This window comes from Hypanus sabinus, chromosome 30 (genome assembly GCF_030144855.1).
Source record: "Hypanus sabinus isolate sHypSab1 chromosome 30, sHypSab1.hap1, whole genome shotgun sequence".
Taxonomy (NCBI): domain Eukaryota; kingdom Metazoa; phylum Chordata; class Chondrichthyes; order Myliobatiformes; family Dasyatidae; genus Hypanus; species Hypanus sabinus.
Window position 1 is genome coordinate 27602673 of NC_082735.1, and position 17752 is coordinate 27620424.

The window sequence follows — 17752 nt, forward strand, 5'->3', positions numbered from 1 at the left end:
AACGGCGTCATTTATATGAAATCGAAGCTAAAAACGTTATCGCGACTGCGTTTATTTTCGTATCGAGTAAAATAACAACAGATGGTTCCGAAAACGCGCGTTGTTTTTATCCGCCCTTTTCGTTATTTTGGCGAACTTTATGTTTCTCACAATGGCGAAATAAACGAGTCAAAACTGCAACTCCAACAAAGGACAACTTTTACACACAACGGAAAAACAAATCGGGAGAACTGTAGAGATGAGGGGTGTGTGGGGAGGGAGGGGGTCTTTTTTTCCTCGGGGCTAGTGGTGGGGGTGGTTGACTTATTTCCGGATTTGCAGCCGATATATTTCCTCAAAGTAACTTGTCAGGGAAAAAGGTCCGATTTTAGATATAGACAGAAGTTCGGCGGAGAATCGAACTTAAAATAGTACTGCGCAGTTGGAACTGTAAAACAGGGAGAGGGAGAGAAACCTCCAAGGATCGGCTCGTTAAATCGAAGAAGGGAAGGGAATGGAGCGGGGAGCACTGTGTTGTTTTGCCTGTGTGCATGCAACGAGTTTCGCTCCAGTAATCGCTGTTCTGTTTCCTCTTTCAGGATCGGCATGATGGAATGAACAGCAGTCATAGTGCCCGGCTCGCCCAGCTCGGCTCCATGAGCCAGGCTCCCTACTCCACGGCCCCGCCGCTCTCGCATACCCCTTCTTCGGACTTCCAGCCGCCTTACTTCCCACCGCCCTACCAGCCCCTGCCCTACCCTCAGAGTCAGGAGCCCTACGCTCACGTCAACGATCCTTATTCCCTGGCCAGCCCTTTGCACCAGCCCCAGCAGCACCCGTGGCAACAGAGGCAACGCCAGGAGGTGGCGGCCGAGCAGGGTATCCTGCACCAACCCCGGGGTCTGTCTCAGTTGTCAAGCCTTGATCACCGTCGGGATTATCATGGGATCCGGCGGCCTGATGTGCTTCTCCACTCTGGCCACGGCCTTGACTCAAACCATGGGCTGGTTGACACGCTCGCTCTCCACGCTCTCAATCACCACGGGCTCGATGACGTACAGGTACGGGCTCCTATCTTATAACATGGAGGCATGCGTGATGGGACAGTTATTCTAGTGACATTTTGTTGTTTTTTTTAAATTAAATAAGCCGGCCCTAAGGATTACAGATGTAAATTTAAGGTTATTCCCGAAATTTCTTTTTGCAGGGAAATTAAAATAACTAAATGACAGCGCACGAATTTGAAAAGTTTTCTATGAACTGATCAGTTGTCTCTCCCCGGTCTCCCTGTGGCAAGCTCACATTGGACATGGGAGGACTTGGTAGCATTGTTTGCAAACGCTGACACTGTATTTATACCAGTTCGCCAATCCGAAAAGATGCTCTGATCAAACTCAACGAATCCCTCCTGTCATTAATGACCGCAATGGAAAACAGGACATTCGGCTATATTTTGTTCTCGAATTTGCGTTTTATCCTGAACTTGCTCGTCTCCGAACGTTTAGTTCCATTTTATAAATTGATTTCCCAAATCAACGTTTAGGCGGGAGACTCATAAATATATCATTATTATATCATAAATATTTTAAAATAAAATCTGCATAGTTTTAAAGGAGTGATGTAATGTACGGCGAGGGAATCGTTCTGCCCCATATACAGCACAACAATTTGGTTTGGAAGGAAAAAGAAACTTAGTAATGAGTTAACTTAAAGTACGAAGAGCAAGTGTAGTTTTATTAATAGAATCGGTTTATAATTGTCACACGTTGGCTATGCACTGTGGTTGTCTCTCACCCCCCCCCCCCGTCGCCCCCCACAACACACCCCACACCCTTTGTTCTCTTCTGTGTTCAGGATTTGGATGGGTTGTTGGTTTTATACTTTAACAATGTAGCTTGACGGTCATAGCATAAACTGACAGGTTTCACGAAATAGTGTCGGGTGTTGATGTCCAATCTGGATTAACATCCAGCAATTCCAATACTTAATTCTCTTCAGGGCACTCACATTAATCTGGTCGGGTGAACGGCAAGTCCTTGCTGCAGAGATTCACATCTAGTTATTTATTATGATTGTTGCCTTTTTCGATGAATCCCGTGATGCCAGGGTGTTCAAAACGAAAGTGACAACCAGTGGCGCATCGTGTATGTTACAGACATACAATCGAGCTCTCCTAGTAATAACAACGTTGTAGGTGTTGCTTTTTTTTTCATTTCAATTTCGTTGATATACAGCAAAAAATATCAGAATTAAAAATAAATATGTTGAGTAGTATAATTCGGTTTCCGCCTTTACTCAACTTAACCATAAGCACGGCAATATGTTATTAATACAATACATGTACGGTCTTAAGGCAGATCCCTCGGTTTGAATTCGTTCTGCCCGGATGAGTTGTCTCAAATAAAATCAAGAACAATTTAAGATGAGCATATCACTAAATCCTGTATGGTCTCTCCCTTGGCTCCAGTATTGACGAGATCTATTCAACTTGGTCTCGGTGGATCGTTCCACTGAAAGATTTTTTCTAATTATAGGTTTTGTAAACACAATTCGCTTTATTAACTCCGCGCGCTGTACGGGCGTGTAGTGTTTAACGAAAAAAACAGATTCCGAATAGCAAATAAATATGAGAAGAAATCGTCTGCCGTCGAAGGGCTAAAATTAGTTATTCAGAGCACAGAAAGAGTATCGCTTACAAAATGCCCGCTTTATGCGGATTGCGACGATGTTGAAAAATATGGGAGCGTAACTTTTCACTGTTATTAACATTGCTTTTCTCTGATCATTTTATAACTAGGTGCAAAATGATAAATTAGTTTTCCCTCCTTTGGATGAAACTGTTGAGTCTCCATGCTTCGTTACAAACAGAATTACCTTTTATTTTCATTAAAAATTATATATTGCTTTTGAAAAGCGATCTTTACGTTTACCAGTGCCAAAATTTCTGTTTTACTTAAATCAAGTGAAGCGGATCGTAAATATCAGAGAAATGCGAGCAAAGGTGCGACTTTTTTAAAGGTTTCCGAATTGACTTCACTATGATCTCCAATCTTAACTTCGCCTTTACTTTTCACTTTGTCGATGGCATCTTTCAATTCTTTTTGAAAAGCCTTTCCCGTCCCTGTTGCCCGCAGACCTACTCATTCCACCGTTTCCGCCCAAGTTCTGGGGCCTCTCAGTTGATGCTATTATAGTTATCAGATCATGGGCCCACTATAGATTTCTACTCAATGCGGGAAGGCATAAGGGTAATAATCTTTCAATTCATAACGTCATGAGCACATTTGTTGCAGATGCCAATTTGAAATGCATTCATTTTAAATAGAGCAATCTGCTTAATTGAACTAACACAATTATATTATATCTGGATTCAATGAAGACAGGTTTTAAATTCGTATTATAGATAGAGCGTTGGCAAAAAGGCCTATGAAGATATTATTATGTTCCCAAAAGTTTTTTTTTCCCATTCAAAAGAGTCATTCTGTCGACAAGGTAACATGATAGCTATATAATAACAACCGGTCTTTGATAGAAATGGATTGCACCTCTAACTTAGTTAGAGGGCGTTTGCTACCGGGAGTATTAGTGCGGTCTCCGCATGATGTTTTGGTGTATAATTCATATTGCACGAGTTTCGGTGTAAGTTAGGAACCAGGTGCATAGCCTTAACGTGATACTGGGTCTTAGCACAGTAGTGCCATTCCAGGTGTCAGTTTAATGAGAAACGGCCTGTCACTCGCCTGAAATTTCTGCTCCTGGTAAATAATTATTTCCAGAATAACACTTAGTTCATTTTCAAATACTGCAATTCCCACCGAAAGAACGTGTTTTAATTACTAAATTACCAGCTGGTGTTTCTCGTTTAACTATTGCCCTGATCGCGACATAATGTGTACTGACGGACTAACAATGCTTTAATAAGAACTTCCATGGGTCATAATCTTTAAATAATATAACGTCTGTATTAAAATAAGTTCCGCAATAAATTTCAAATAGTTTCCTAGCGTAACGTCGACTACCGTTTTACCTTCCTAGAGGACAAAATAAAGCCAAATTGAACGAAGTGAAAATACCGTGAAATCTGGTTAGATAATGAGGGACGTTTAATGATTTACTGCTCTCAGAACACAAACTCTTAAAGGACATGAGAACCCGAGACACGTCGTAAATTCTCAGAACAGATACAGCACGACCCACAACCACCTGGATGTGAAACTAATTGTGAAGAATCCGCGGAATGTTCGATCTTGCTTTTTTTTAAAGAAACTAGCTTTTATTGGAAGGTGCAGATAGTACACAATGAGATTCGGTGATAAGTATTTTGGCAGAAGGAAAGGGGCAACATGTGCATTTTGCTGATCTTTAATCTATTGTCACCCCACCCTGTTCCCGCCCCATGGCACTTTCCTCCCAATGTCGCACTCTATCAATATCAGATGTCTCTCAACTCTCAGATTCCACGTAACATTATATTTCTCCCGTCATATTTAATACAAGTTCTAAACTTCGACCTTAAATTTCCTACTGCAACGTAGCATTCGCCCGAATGATCCAGGTTCAATATCTTAATGTATTCGATATCGCAGTAGGATTAATATCATATCGCCTAAATGTCACATATCGCATAATCTCACATTCCCTCAAAGTCATATTACCCCTGATGTGTACTGCCAAAGATTAGGCATTATTTAAGAGGGGAGAACTGTAGTTTTATCACTCACAGATGATGACCGAAAACTGATATTCGTAGAACATTTATTTCAACATAGTTCTCAAATATTGAAATTATTAAGCAGCTAAAAGAATTTATATTTAAGTCACAGCACATCAGAAAGTTAACAAACTGCGAACTACCTGCCCATTAGTACTAGTTTTGCTAACCGGAGATATTTAATCAACTACCAACTTGATCTCTGCTCTGTTGAGTTTTTAGGACTACGCCGAGTATTCTTCTTTGCTTTAAAATTATTACAGTATGCAAAATTGGGAGAGCAAATAGGATTTACCAGCCTGACATAATCGGGGTCTTCGGTTTTGAATGGGGAAAGCGTTTTGAGTGAAAGTTCGCTTCGAGTTCGAAAGTAACCGTTCTTATCGCTAATCATTGCGAATTATTGTGATATAAAACGATAATGTAATCACAAAGGAGCGTTTATTGCTAGCAATGGGATATAATTCCTTGAGGAATTCAGTAATTTCAATTTACCATAAACCGTAACTCTCCCTAATTTAAAGCTGTAATGTAATAAGGACATGATCCACACAGTATAATGTATACTTATTAGCTTCCGTAATTGTATTGGAACGCGGCTTGCAAGAGATATATTTCCTCTGTACTTATATTTTGAAATTCAAATGGAGATTAATTCAAACACCTTACATTCTCAAAAGGCCGGAAACGATGATGTATTTTGCGGCTGTTGGTTAAAAAAGTTAACCTAACACTGTTAATTATATTTTTAGAAAAGTTTTAGTTTAGTTTGAATTGTACCTTTTCTGTTAGATTATCGTTTTGCAGGATATCAACGGCATTGACAAAATGTATACCATTAACTTTTCTCCTAATGTGGTAAATTCATTTAGAAATTGTCCCCTGGCGATTGAGGACTTGACACGTTTGTATTAGACTCGAGCCTTCTGCTCGATGTACCAAAACAAGGGTAATACGTTTGATCTGAGCAGGGGACTGATGGAATTCTATGAGGTACTTTCCTGTTGATCCCGTCCCAATCCCCCCCCCCCCTTCTGTCTTGTGTTATGAAATCCATTACGAACTGTGAGTATGAATACCGAAGTGGACACATTGAAGGGCCAGTTCCGTCAAAGGTGTTTTAGACTGCCCGAGTGCTTCAGCGAGACCTCCCGGAACAGATTAATGCTGCATTAGTTTTACACTAAAGTAACCTCGTGGATATTTCATGTTTACAACACTGACCATTACCCATGGAATACCAACTTTCGTTTCAAACTTATGTTCTCGCCTTGAAGCAATCGATATTCATGAAGTCTGCAGTTCGGGTGCAGTAAGCTCTGTGCCGCTTGACAAACCAAAGTAACTTAAATTAGTACTGAAGACTGGCAGGACATTTGATCAATTTACACGACGCTTTTAGAGTCATGTGTTGGTGCTTACAGGTTTACTCCTACGTTTGTAAGAGAGCGCTTAGGAGCCCCACGCTCTGTCTGTCTAGATTCTTCACCAGACTTGCGCAACAAACTACAATCAGACGGACCACTTCTCTCAACGTGGTTCGATATAAATAGGATTTCCTGTTGATGATGGCTCTGTCGTATCACAGATGCTATGACTTAAATCCCAAAGTGACCATAAACAACCAGGACATATGGCGCTAATTCTAATGCTTTATAATACATATCTGTTTGCACGATGGGTACTATGGAGATGAGATACTTTAACCCTTTAAGATACCCAGTGTACTGTTGTGCATCTTTAAAAAAAAATCACTGTTAGACCTGGGTTTGAGGGGGCAAAGGGGAAGAATCTGATTCCGCCAGTCCACTTTTCCAAATATACCGGGGAGAACATTGATGCATCAGATAAAATATCAAGGTATTGCCCTTTTAGTCCCGATGTAAGAATAACATGTTGAAGACTCCATACCACGACACTGGTCCAAATTTTAATTCCTTATCCCTTACAGTTCATTATTTAGTGCTGCATGCAGATGGTTTTATCTCCTCGTCTTTTTTCCTGCGTTTGTCCGTTAGAGTTTGATAGTTTCTGAAGAAGGGTCTCGGCCCGAAACGTCGGACGGTTTACTCTTTTCCATAGATGCTGCCTGGCCTGCTGAGTTCTCCCAGCATTTTGTGTGTGCTGCTTTGATTCCCAGTATCTGCAGATTTTCTCTTATTTTTAATAGTTTAATATCAGGATTTGGGGGAAAATCTGTTGTAGGAGCACGACACATTAAATAATCATTAAATCACGTACATTGGGCATCAAGTGCACTCTCATCTAATTAGAATGAGTAATTTGAAACATGCCAATTACTTCGGATTCAGGATTTGGGCCCTATATATTTCAACCATACAAAAGTTTGATCCAGGCCGGAGAATTGGTCAGAGTTGAAGTCAGCCCAAATTCCACTTTAAGCGCAAATCCTCAGTCGGCAGACAGAAATGTTCAGTCGCAGCAAATCACTTTTCAGCTCATTTAACAATTATTTGTTGGGTACAAATTAAAAGTATCCAATCATGTTCTCTTCCATTTCTAAAATATTGTTGGGAGCAAGCAGCAATTATTAATTGGAATCTGACCCTAAAGGCCTCAGCTCTTCTATTTACAAATGATTATGTATCTTGCTGATTTATTTTATATATATGATAAATAAATATGCAGAAGTAATGGAGAAACAAACACCACGCGGATTAGGGATAGAGGGACAATAATAAATAGCAAAGTGTAAATTTCAGAACCATGGTCACCACAGTACCAGTCATCAATGTCAGTTATTAAATTATTCAAGACAGGACATACAAAAATTATCCAAGATCCTCACATGCTTAAAGCTGACTAACCTGCGTAACGTGTATTTTCAATAGTTTGTACGCAGCCCTGCATATCAGCATGGGTACAAAAGGGCAAGTCCTTCTTTAGTATCGATATTCGGAATATGTCTAAACCGCGGGCTGCAAAGTAAATTGGCAACGCCTTTACTCATTTATTATGAATTCTTGTCCTTAACTCGTATCAATTTTGGGGTGCTCTAATTTAGAAGAACACGGCAATATGTATTTGCAAAGTGATCTCTTGCCCAGTGTCAAAGTATGCGACTGTCAAAATTCTTTAATCGGCCACACACCAGATAGACGAGCAATGAACAACACCAGGAATAATAACGGGAAATACGCGGCTGGTTTGTTGGAACTTAGCTCGCAGATTGTATCCTTTTCGATTCGCCTTTCCACTGCACTTACAAAGAGTTTTGCGCTGACTGTGACTATTTTAGGGTGCTGTTGAGCGGTCGGCGAGAGATGGCATTGACAAGCCCCCGGCAGAAGCTCACGTGAACTTTGGCTGAAGATGGCGCGTCCGGGCACAGTGATACTGGCAAAAGGAAAACCCTTGAGAAAAAGTTAATATGGAAAGAAAATGATACATCTAGATTACATTGATAAACTCCAGTCTAGAGGGAACTGCAATTCCGGGATAAGTGGGAAAATTAGGCAATATATAACGGAACCAGTGAATCCACTCACTCCATTTGGTTCTATCCTAAACGTAGAATGAAATCACATATGGGTTATATTTTCATTAATTCAGAAGCAATGGTAGTGCAGTATTATCAATAGGGAGGGGGAGGGAGAGAGAGAGAGAGAGAGAGAGTGAGAGAGTTATATCTAAAGGATATTAAATAACGATTCGCGCTTTTCCCCCTTCAGGCCGTGGAAGATAACGGAAGCCCTGGGATGAATTTATTGGACCAGTCTGTAATCAAAAAAGGTAAACGACTTAACTTGCTCTGTTCAAATTAAAGTACTGTAACTGTAATTGACTTTTCATATAGTAAACCCGTCTTGCGAGATATGAAATATTCTTACAAATGGGAATCTGTTACATTCGAAATGTATTACGCTTTCCACCACATCACTGAGTGAGAATTTATATTCACGGACACACCGTCTAACGGAGACAAAATATGCAGGATCAGAAGTCGATTTACACCCACTTAATGCTCCTTTTTGTCTATGTTAGCTGCATTGGTTATTTCATCGTATCCCGATTTCGGGCTAAGATGGATGTGGTTTAATGTATGTGAAAGAGATTTACACCTAAGCATATTCAGTAAACAAGACTCAATGGATAATGTTTCTATTTCTTTGCTGCGAGATCGTGAGAGGTGAAGGATAAACATCGTGTTGCTTTTTAAGTGTTTTGTACGTGGGAGGGCGACTGAATAGCTATGTTGCAGTTGAAAGCTTGAGATCTGCGGGCAGTGAGTCACATTCCACAAGCAGCGGTTGTTTTATATTTTATATAATCCTGAATGCTGATCAGGAATACTGGCAATTACTTGTCTACAACAGGCTTGGATTGGTTTGCTATTTCGTTATATAAAATCTTGACTTACACCCGAACCAAAACTGCCAGGGATACTTTCATGATTAAAATGTGCCTTTATCAAAGTAATCTCCGATGTTTATGAGTGAGACTTGGGCTATGTCTGTTGTTCGAGTAATAGTAGAAGGCGTTTTTACAAATAATTACATAGGGCAGAAACAGTTTTCTTGTCCCATCAAGCTAAAGTGGCCATCATGGTAAATTCGAACTTTTTTTTCCCCTGCCGGTTAAGCATAACCTTTTCATACTCATTAATTAACCTCTTCAAATACAGTATTATCCGTGAGATGGAAAATTCCTAGTTTTTCTCTGTTACCAAATCTTCTAAATTCTCCACTTCACTTTACATGTTAGATTTAAGCTGACGGCTTTTAGTTTCACATTCTCCCTAAACAATCTATAAAAAAACATTTCATATGCTATCTATTTCTAGTTGGCCATTTTTGGACCTCACTGAAGAAAACCCATAGTTTCTTGAAATAACGCAACTTCTTTGTTGTGGTACCGTGTTTGTGATTTTTTTTGCACCCCATCTTTTTCTTCTATATTCATTTACCACAATCTACCGAGAAATGTATACAGCCCGCAATTGTGCTCTAACAGGAGATTGCAACTAGTAAACTTTTCAATTCCACCCCTCCAAATATAAACGCAAGATCTGGCTCTGTTGTCTTGTATGACATAACCCGTGTTGCGACTATTCGTAATTAGTATATTTGTACTTAAAACCCTATTGTTTCTTTAATGTGTTTAAGTTTACTTTCACAATAATATTTGTTCTAATGATTCTTCCCAACAAATTGATATGCTTCGCAAGTATTTGCTTATTCATTTCCTCATTATTTGTCCATTCTGGCAGCTTATTGGTGTCTCAACTTGCTTCAGTCCTCCATCGTATTGACTGTTCCCTGTATACAACTTCAGTTTTTTTTTGCAAATTTAAAACTTGTTTTTGTAGTGACTACTTATAGTGAACTCTTTCAGCTTTCTGCCAGCTCTTTTCCCCTCACGGGTGAAATAACATGTACGTTATTTCTCCCCTGATTTTATTAATGAATGTATTATGCATTGTTTTATCATAGTCATCTGGAAATCTAGATACATTATATTTACAACATTACCCTAGTTGACTCTCTCTGTGTCGTTCTGTTAATTAGTTAAGTGAGAATGACCAAGCTGAACTTTTCCTTGTATAATCTATTCAATGCATTTAAAAATATTTTTCGTTTGAGATTTATTTTTTTATTTTATTGTAGCCTCTAATTGTGACTTTAATAGTTCCTTGGATATTTATGCTACTTTCTTCACTGCGTCCCTTGCATTTGCAACACATTATTATATAAAATGACTTGGGGATCACTTCTCTAAATTCTTTCATAATATGCCGGTGAAATTCGGAAGTGATGTTATCCTGTGACTTTCATTGGTGTAGTTTGCAATGCTTACTTTTTAAAATGTATTCACGTATGTTAATTTAAATCTCAGATTGATTTGTTTCCCTGGTAAATCATACACAAAGCCTGATTCCTGCCATTTCTTATTGCCTGAATCTATCCTGCCCATCCCTTATTGCTCATATCCAAAGCCCATCTCTCCCATTTTTTACATGACAATTACTTTATTCCATGATAATTGCGTTTCATAGTTGATTTCTGCCTTCATAATTGTTTTTTCTTTCACTCCTCCAGCCTTCCTCCCTACAATATTTTGTATTTTCCCCGTTTCTGGCGTTCCTCACTCACTTCCCCCTTGCATTTACCGATAGTGCTTCATTACTATTTATTTGGCTCCCGTTTTACTTTGGCGGCAAATATATTCTTCCTTGACGTATTTTCAAAGTTTTCTATTCCTTTTTTACGCCATTATTTGCCAATATTTCCAGTTTGGAAGTTGAAACGTTTGGCGTAGGCGACAACTGATCTACGTATTTGAAAACCAAATATTGTTCCTGTAATCTGAATGCACTTATTCATAAAAACCGGATATTCGGGAATAAAACGGTGTAGAGAAATAAGCCATTCTGAGGAAAACTAGGAACTTTGGTACAACCAGTGTTTTCGTGGAAAAAACGAGCGCGAATTAGAAATTGACTCGTGCCCGCGTCATTTTGTGTGAAACCGGAACAGCAGATTAACTAAGAGGATCTTGTCTTCAAAATTAATGCTTCACCTGTCAGTTTCACGACAAATGTACCGAAGGGCTCAGTAATATACCTTCCTAACTAGAAATGTTTTCGAAAAGGAAATAAACTCCTTTAGATTTGGCAACTTTAAGTAATCACTTCAGTTTTATTTAAAGCGTATAACCTCAGCCAGTCTTGTACATTTGTTTCCAAAAAAACACCGAGGTGGTTTCATGGACACCAGGGAAGGTATTATTCAAATTAATTTATTCTCACATCTGTGGAAATGTGTGGCGTTTCAGTGAGCGTGATTAAAGGGGAAATATATTGTTTTTTGATCAGTTCAACAGTCAATTTTAGACATGATGAGCCTGCACCAAAACAAACGACGTTCATTTCTGAGCATTTTGTAGAATGAGCCAGTAGTAGAGATTCCGCGTCAATCACAATAATTTGAGTGTTTAACCTCTTCGGTGCCAGATGAATTTAGCTGGAGGAGGGAATCTAAGGGTGTCTGGAGTTTACTATTTTAATTAACAAATTGACCAAAACTGATTTGAAGTTAAACTAGAGAGAGTAATGCAGTCTGAAGTTTAACACGGGCCGGTCAAAGTTCTGGCCGACTTTTAAGCGCAGCAGAGTTCAGTGGATTTCATATCACCAAATTATTCGCCCCTTTGCTTTTCCGATCAATTCTTTTAACTCACAATAAAATGCCATGACTGCTTCGGAGGGGGCTTTCCTTACCGAATCCTCGAAGGTTCAGCACCGCGTTTCCCTCTCTGTCATATGACTCTTAAAAAAAAATTTATAACGTTTTAAAATATTGGCGGAATTTTTGCATATCGTTGCCAAACCGTGTAAAATAAATATTAAACTAATATTACTGGTCAGCCAATCAGGCTTCCAGCAGATGCCGCTGGGGCCTCCTTTTTCCCCACTCTGTAAGCCACCTTGGCGGAATGGCTGACTCATCTCCGCCCACCTACCTCTTAAATTCCCCGGGGGTTTGTGTGGCGCTCGGTTACGACCGGTTTATTGAGAGATAACGCGCCCCAATACATGACCTTAGTAAAATTGATAGAAGCAGACGCAGTCTGAGAGGGGCAAAGAGAGAGAGAGAAAGGAAGAGCCAGAAGGACACACACACACACACACACACACACACACACACACACACACACACACACACACACACAGAGTCAGAGAGCGACAGAAACATAGGGCGAAGGAAAGAGAGATAAATAGAGCGAGAGAGATAGACAGAAGGGTTGGTTGGAAGATTGAGATTAAAATTAATAGCGACATAATTCAAACAAACGCCAAACATAATCATTGGGAGAACAAGCGGCCTCAGAAAGGGACGGAACGAGTAAAAACAAAACATGCATCAAAATGAAAATACAAATAATCGTGAAAAGCCTGCAAACCAGTAATGGACGGGGAAAGAGTGTCGGCGGGTGATAGATGGGTGTTCATTAACCCTCTCCTGGGCTCGTTTAGCTCTCATTTCAGTTATTAGCCCCTGCTGAGCTATTACAGCCTTAGACAGCCGTTCGCCGCTCGGCACCGAGGAATCTCAGCTCGCCTGGGACATTACAACCTTTTAAGTACTGTGTTCTGCTTACTCTCAGAGTGTGTTCTGGTACAGTCCTTGTGTTTGTCTGTTTCTCTGGCTTACACATTGAGCCGCTGGTAAACTTTCCCCGTAGACTGGCCGAGCGCTTGACTACCTTTATCTCTGTACATTAGAAAGTACGCATTTTCAAACTGGGCAGGTTCACTCATTACGGAATTATAATAGCAGATCGATTTTTATTTACTCAGCTTAGTACAGTAGTTGAGTTATTGTTCGAGAGCTACAGTATTTCAACGCTTCATTTATGATAGTTCATTGCCAAAATATTGTTACATACCATTATTTTCCGTTTATGAAAGGGTATGGAAGGCATTGAATCCCCAATTAAATCACAGGGACGGGTTTTAACTGTGGCACAATTCCTTTACTAGACTTGCTTGCTTAAAAGAAAGTTTCTGGTTCAATTACGCTGCGAATCTCGAGTAAATATTAGTACTATTCATTTCGCTTAGTATTCTGAAGCACAGATAAACTTATAAGCATAGCTTACTTTTGGCTTTGCTGTCACTAATGTCAACAAGTTGTAAGTCAGCGGGTACACGCATCTTTGTTTACAACTTGAATCAATTTCTTTAAAAACTAGTACTAGGATATTTCAACATGTAAATTAGATTAACAAATACAAAGCCGTGTATTTTCATACATTTCAGCACAACGATTAAAGCATGGTTAATAGTTACAGGTGGAGTAGATATTCTGAACGAATGGTTGTTCTCAGGACCGATGTGAACTCTTGAGGTGGTTCTCAGACAGAACGGAGAGAGTTTCTTTCACCCACAAAGCGCAGAATTTACCCAGCGTTTTCACTGAAAGTGTTAATAATCCGGGATTTGTAGTTTTATTGTGAGAGACTGAGGTCCCCATGCTTAGTGCGTTCGTCATTCTGAGATCACTCAGTGTCGCATTAGTAAGGGTGACACCAGACTCCCAAAATAGGACAATGAAGGCTTCTAATTTTAGTATCTCACGACTAAGATCAAATTCCTGCTGAAGCTGAATGGTGCCAGAGTGCGATTTAGTGAAAACAAATGCATCTTGGCGTAACAAGGAAGTCCCCATTGGAAAGATTCTGCAGTATTTACTTCACAATTTTCAAGCACGTTGATTTCCTCTTGAGGTTGAAATGTCTATAAATAAGTGCAACAGCCCTCCTTACAGCCTGGCCAAGCACAAGGTTTTTACGTAATCGTCGTGCAAAATTGGATATCCTTATTTCATTCGTGTCCAGCTTGATCACAAAATAGTCTCTTCCACTAAAACAAAACCTACATTTTTAATGAGGCTAAAATGGTTGGTGGATTTCAGCACCATTTCCTACCCAAAATAAGCAATTACACATCCGATTTAACAATCTCTGTTGAAATCTTTCATTCAGGCGCTATGGATCTTACACACAGATACCTTGCTCAGCAACACACACAAAACACTCGGCAGGCTGGGTAGCAACCATGTAAAAAAAAGTAAACAGGAGTCCTGATGAAGGGTCTCGGCCCGAAACGTGGACTGTTTACTCCTTTCCATAGATGCTGCCTGACGTGCAGAGTTCCTCCAGCGTTTCGTGTGCGTTCCTTTGGATTTCCAGCAGCTGCAACTTTCTAGTGTTTATCAGCTTCTCTCAGACAGCTCAGAGAATGGATCTATTGTCCAAATGATCATTGCTCCCAATTCGCCGAAGAATGTACAAAATTATGCAATGGAAGATCCCTTTTTGTGCAGGAAAGAGACATTCGTACACTCCGCAGCGCCAGGTCACTTGTTGCATTCAGAAAGTGATGTTGAATGACTGGCAGCTCTGCGCAAATTACATTTGCAATGCACCACATTAAAATCCAGTGTTGACATGAAAAGATAAACCCGAATGGATTCTAAAGATACACCACAAAAATATGGGAAGGTAACAAATCATCAATAATCAATAATAAACAAAGAGTTATTTAGTCAATCTGGCTGGTCATGACTGTTTAAGTGAATTAAAGTTCCGTACATGTCATTGGCAGCATTGTGCCACAGCCATAGCTCTAGTCAAATGGTACATTGGATATGTGGAGACAATTAAAAATCTGAACAAAACTGCAGATGCAATGAATCTTAAAATAGAAAATGTTAAAAAATACTCTGTGGGTCTGGCAGCATCTGTGAAGAGAGAACTAGATTTAACACTTCAGCTTTAAGACCCTTATTCAGAACTGAAACAAAGAGTCCAGGTCAATCTCCACACGTACTGGTTGACCTGGTTATTTTCAGAATGTTCTATTTTTATTTCTATTGTAGCTGTTGTTGATTTCCTTCTTGATTAGATGTTCTGAAGTATATGTTTCCCACATTAAAAGCAGTTGTAGTCTTGCAGGAGTTTCTTTATAAACGTTCCCAGGTATCTTGTTTGGAGTAAGGACATTCAGATTAACATAATTAATATAAAATAGGAGTCCATTATTTATATATATAAATTCATGAGGTGTGCAATTGAAAGAATAACTAATAAATAATTTTAATAGGTAGATTTAATGGCATGGAGTATAATGACACTTGAAAAAAACACATATACAAGCACAGAAGTAATTTCAATAATTAAATAGTCCTTTTAGTAATCTGCCTGATATACAATGGGAAATGCACAATATCTGTTACAAGAATATGGAGAATCAAGGAATATGATTGTAAAAGAAGGGGTATTTGTATAAAGCATATTGTGCCATTCAAGGCGAAGTTAACTGAATAAGGCAGTGTGGAAAATTTTAATTGCTGCCAAGTGCATGAAGATAAACATATATTTTAGCATTAAGTTATTATTTTGAATACGTATTTCCCTCCAAAGACTTTTGAAATTGGTGTCAGACAAATTCATTAGTACAACTCTCAAAGATTATGTGAGAAACCGTTGGTTTAAACATTTAGCAATTCTAGCATATTTGATACATCAATTGTTCATTTGAGATTTCTGGCAAAGCAATATTTATTGCTCATCTCCAGCTGACCTATGAACTGGCAATTTTAAGAGCTGACCAAATCAGTAGGTCTGGAGTCACATAGAAGCTAAACTAGATAAGGATGATGATGGAACACATCCTTCCCTGAAGGAACAACATGGAGACAAATGGCCAGTCTCCTTGTCACCGCTATCGAAAGCAGCTTTCTTACTTGAATTTAATTGGCCAACTGTTATGAAAGGACTTAAAATCATGTTTCTTGATCAACAGTCTACTCTTTGTATGCTGGTATAGCAACTTAACCACTGCTTTAATATGTTTATTAGATCATATTTCCTATATCATTGCTATAGATGCAAATATGCCTTCAAATAAATTATAATTTACATTGGCTAGATAGAACTGCATTCATAAATTATATCTTAACATTTTACTTCTTTTAAACGTGAGAACAAATTTTGAGGCATACCAAATCATTTGGATTAAGATTCAACTAATATTTGTAATCACGTCCTGACGAAGGGTCTCGGCCCGAAACGTCGACTGTACTTCTTCCTATAGATGCTGCCTGGCCTACTGTGTTCCACCAGCATTTTGTGTGTGTTGTTTGTAATCAGGTAGTTCTATTTCCTTTAATTAACTTCCATGTCTTAAGGTGAGTCCAGGATTCACTTTTAATTTACATGACTTTTCTGCATGTGGCTCTTCTAAGGGGCCTTTATAAAATTGAACTTTAAATAGCTTTTAGAAAATAAGTTTTAAAATTATTAATTCCCTTTCATTCATTTGGGATGGGGAAAATAAAAAAAATGCAGTAGCATCTAATAAGATTTTAAACTCTAAAAGAAAATAAAACTGTCAAAAGATGTATTGGTCATCAGATATATCAGGTGAATGACATTTGATTGTGCCACTGGCCAGACATGAGACTCACTGCCGTGTCCCCTCTCCTCTGATAACTGTGCCTAGAGGTCTGAGGTCTATTGTCCTGGCCCCCTCAATGCGTGAGTCAGGCCACAAGACACAGCAAGGCTTCAGTAGTGGTGAGGCCTCAGCCAGCATGCTGTTGAGTACCCGCACTCAGGATGGTCTGATTGGAAGCAAGGCTGAGCAAGATGGAGGTTCTTCTCCCGTCAATGCCAGTGAGACATAATAATCAGCTCAGGGTAACTTGCACAGAAGAAGAGCTGAGGACAGAATTGATTGGCTAAGTTTATTTTATTTGACAAGATCATTGTAAGTGATTTTATAATTTAGTAAGAAATGTTTAAAGTCATTAAAATTGGTTTGAATGATTAAAAAATCCAGTAAAAAACTCTGAAGTGATAATAAATAAACCAAAATATAACAAAGTAAAAGGTAAATTGACTGACAGGAAATTTATCTGTTATGAAAGCACTGTAGGTCAATTATAGAATCAGCTGTCCAGATATTACCATATATGTAAGTGTACCATTTAATTAAATGCAGGACATTTAAAAACAATTTATTTTAGCAAAATGGAGATCTGTAAACTTCAGTTCGTCTGGCTTTGTGATCCGTGATCCAGTTTTTTTATTTGTGATTTGATGCCAGCTGAGAGCCTAGACTATTGAAATGTGTTCCTTTACTTTCAATAATAGTACTTGTATTACTTGGAATTGTGTTATATACTTTGGAATGCAGTACGTCAGGCAAATACCATATGGACACCAGTCAAAGCACAATGCCAAGGAACGAAAAGAACCAAAGTGAAATGTGTTTCAATATTAATCTGATAAATTGTGTGTTGATATCAATACCACGTACTGCAAAGGGAAGTGGGAATTGCTTTTAAGTTTTGTTTGAGCAAGAATCACACACACAAACACACACACACACACACACACACACACACACTCTCTCTCTCTCTCTCTCTCTCTCTCTCTCTCAGTCAGAGAATCATACTGTATGCCCCTTTGGCCCAACACATCCATGCTGACCAAGGTGCCTTTCAAAGCTAATTCCATTTCCAATTAAAAGCA

General features: G+C 39.1%; 1 protein-coding gene across 4 annotated transcripts in view; it reads left to right on the forward strand.

Annotated features, from left to right (window-relative positions):
- LOC132383490 (transcription factor AP-2-beta-like) overlaps nucleotides 1-17752 on the forward strand; it is a 120526-nt gene that overhangs the window by 10908 nt on the left and 91866 nt on the right. For all 4 annotated transcript variants that reach the window (XM_059954489.1, XM_059954492.1, XM_059954491.1 and 1 more), the window contains 2 exons: nucleotides 579-1040; nucleotides 8383-8443. In XM_059954489.1, coding sequence (XP_059810472.1) covers nucleotides 579-1040; nucleotides 8383-8443 — 523 coding nt within the window. The remainder of the gene's footprint in view (nucleotides 1-578; nucleotides 1041-8382; nucleotides 8444-17752) is intronic.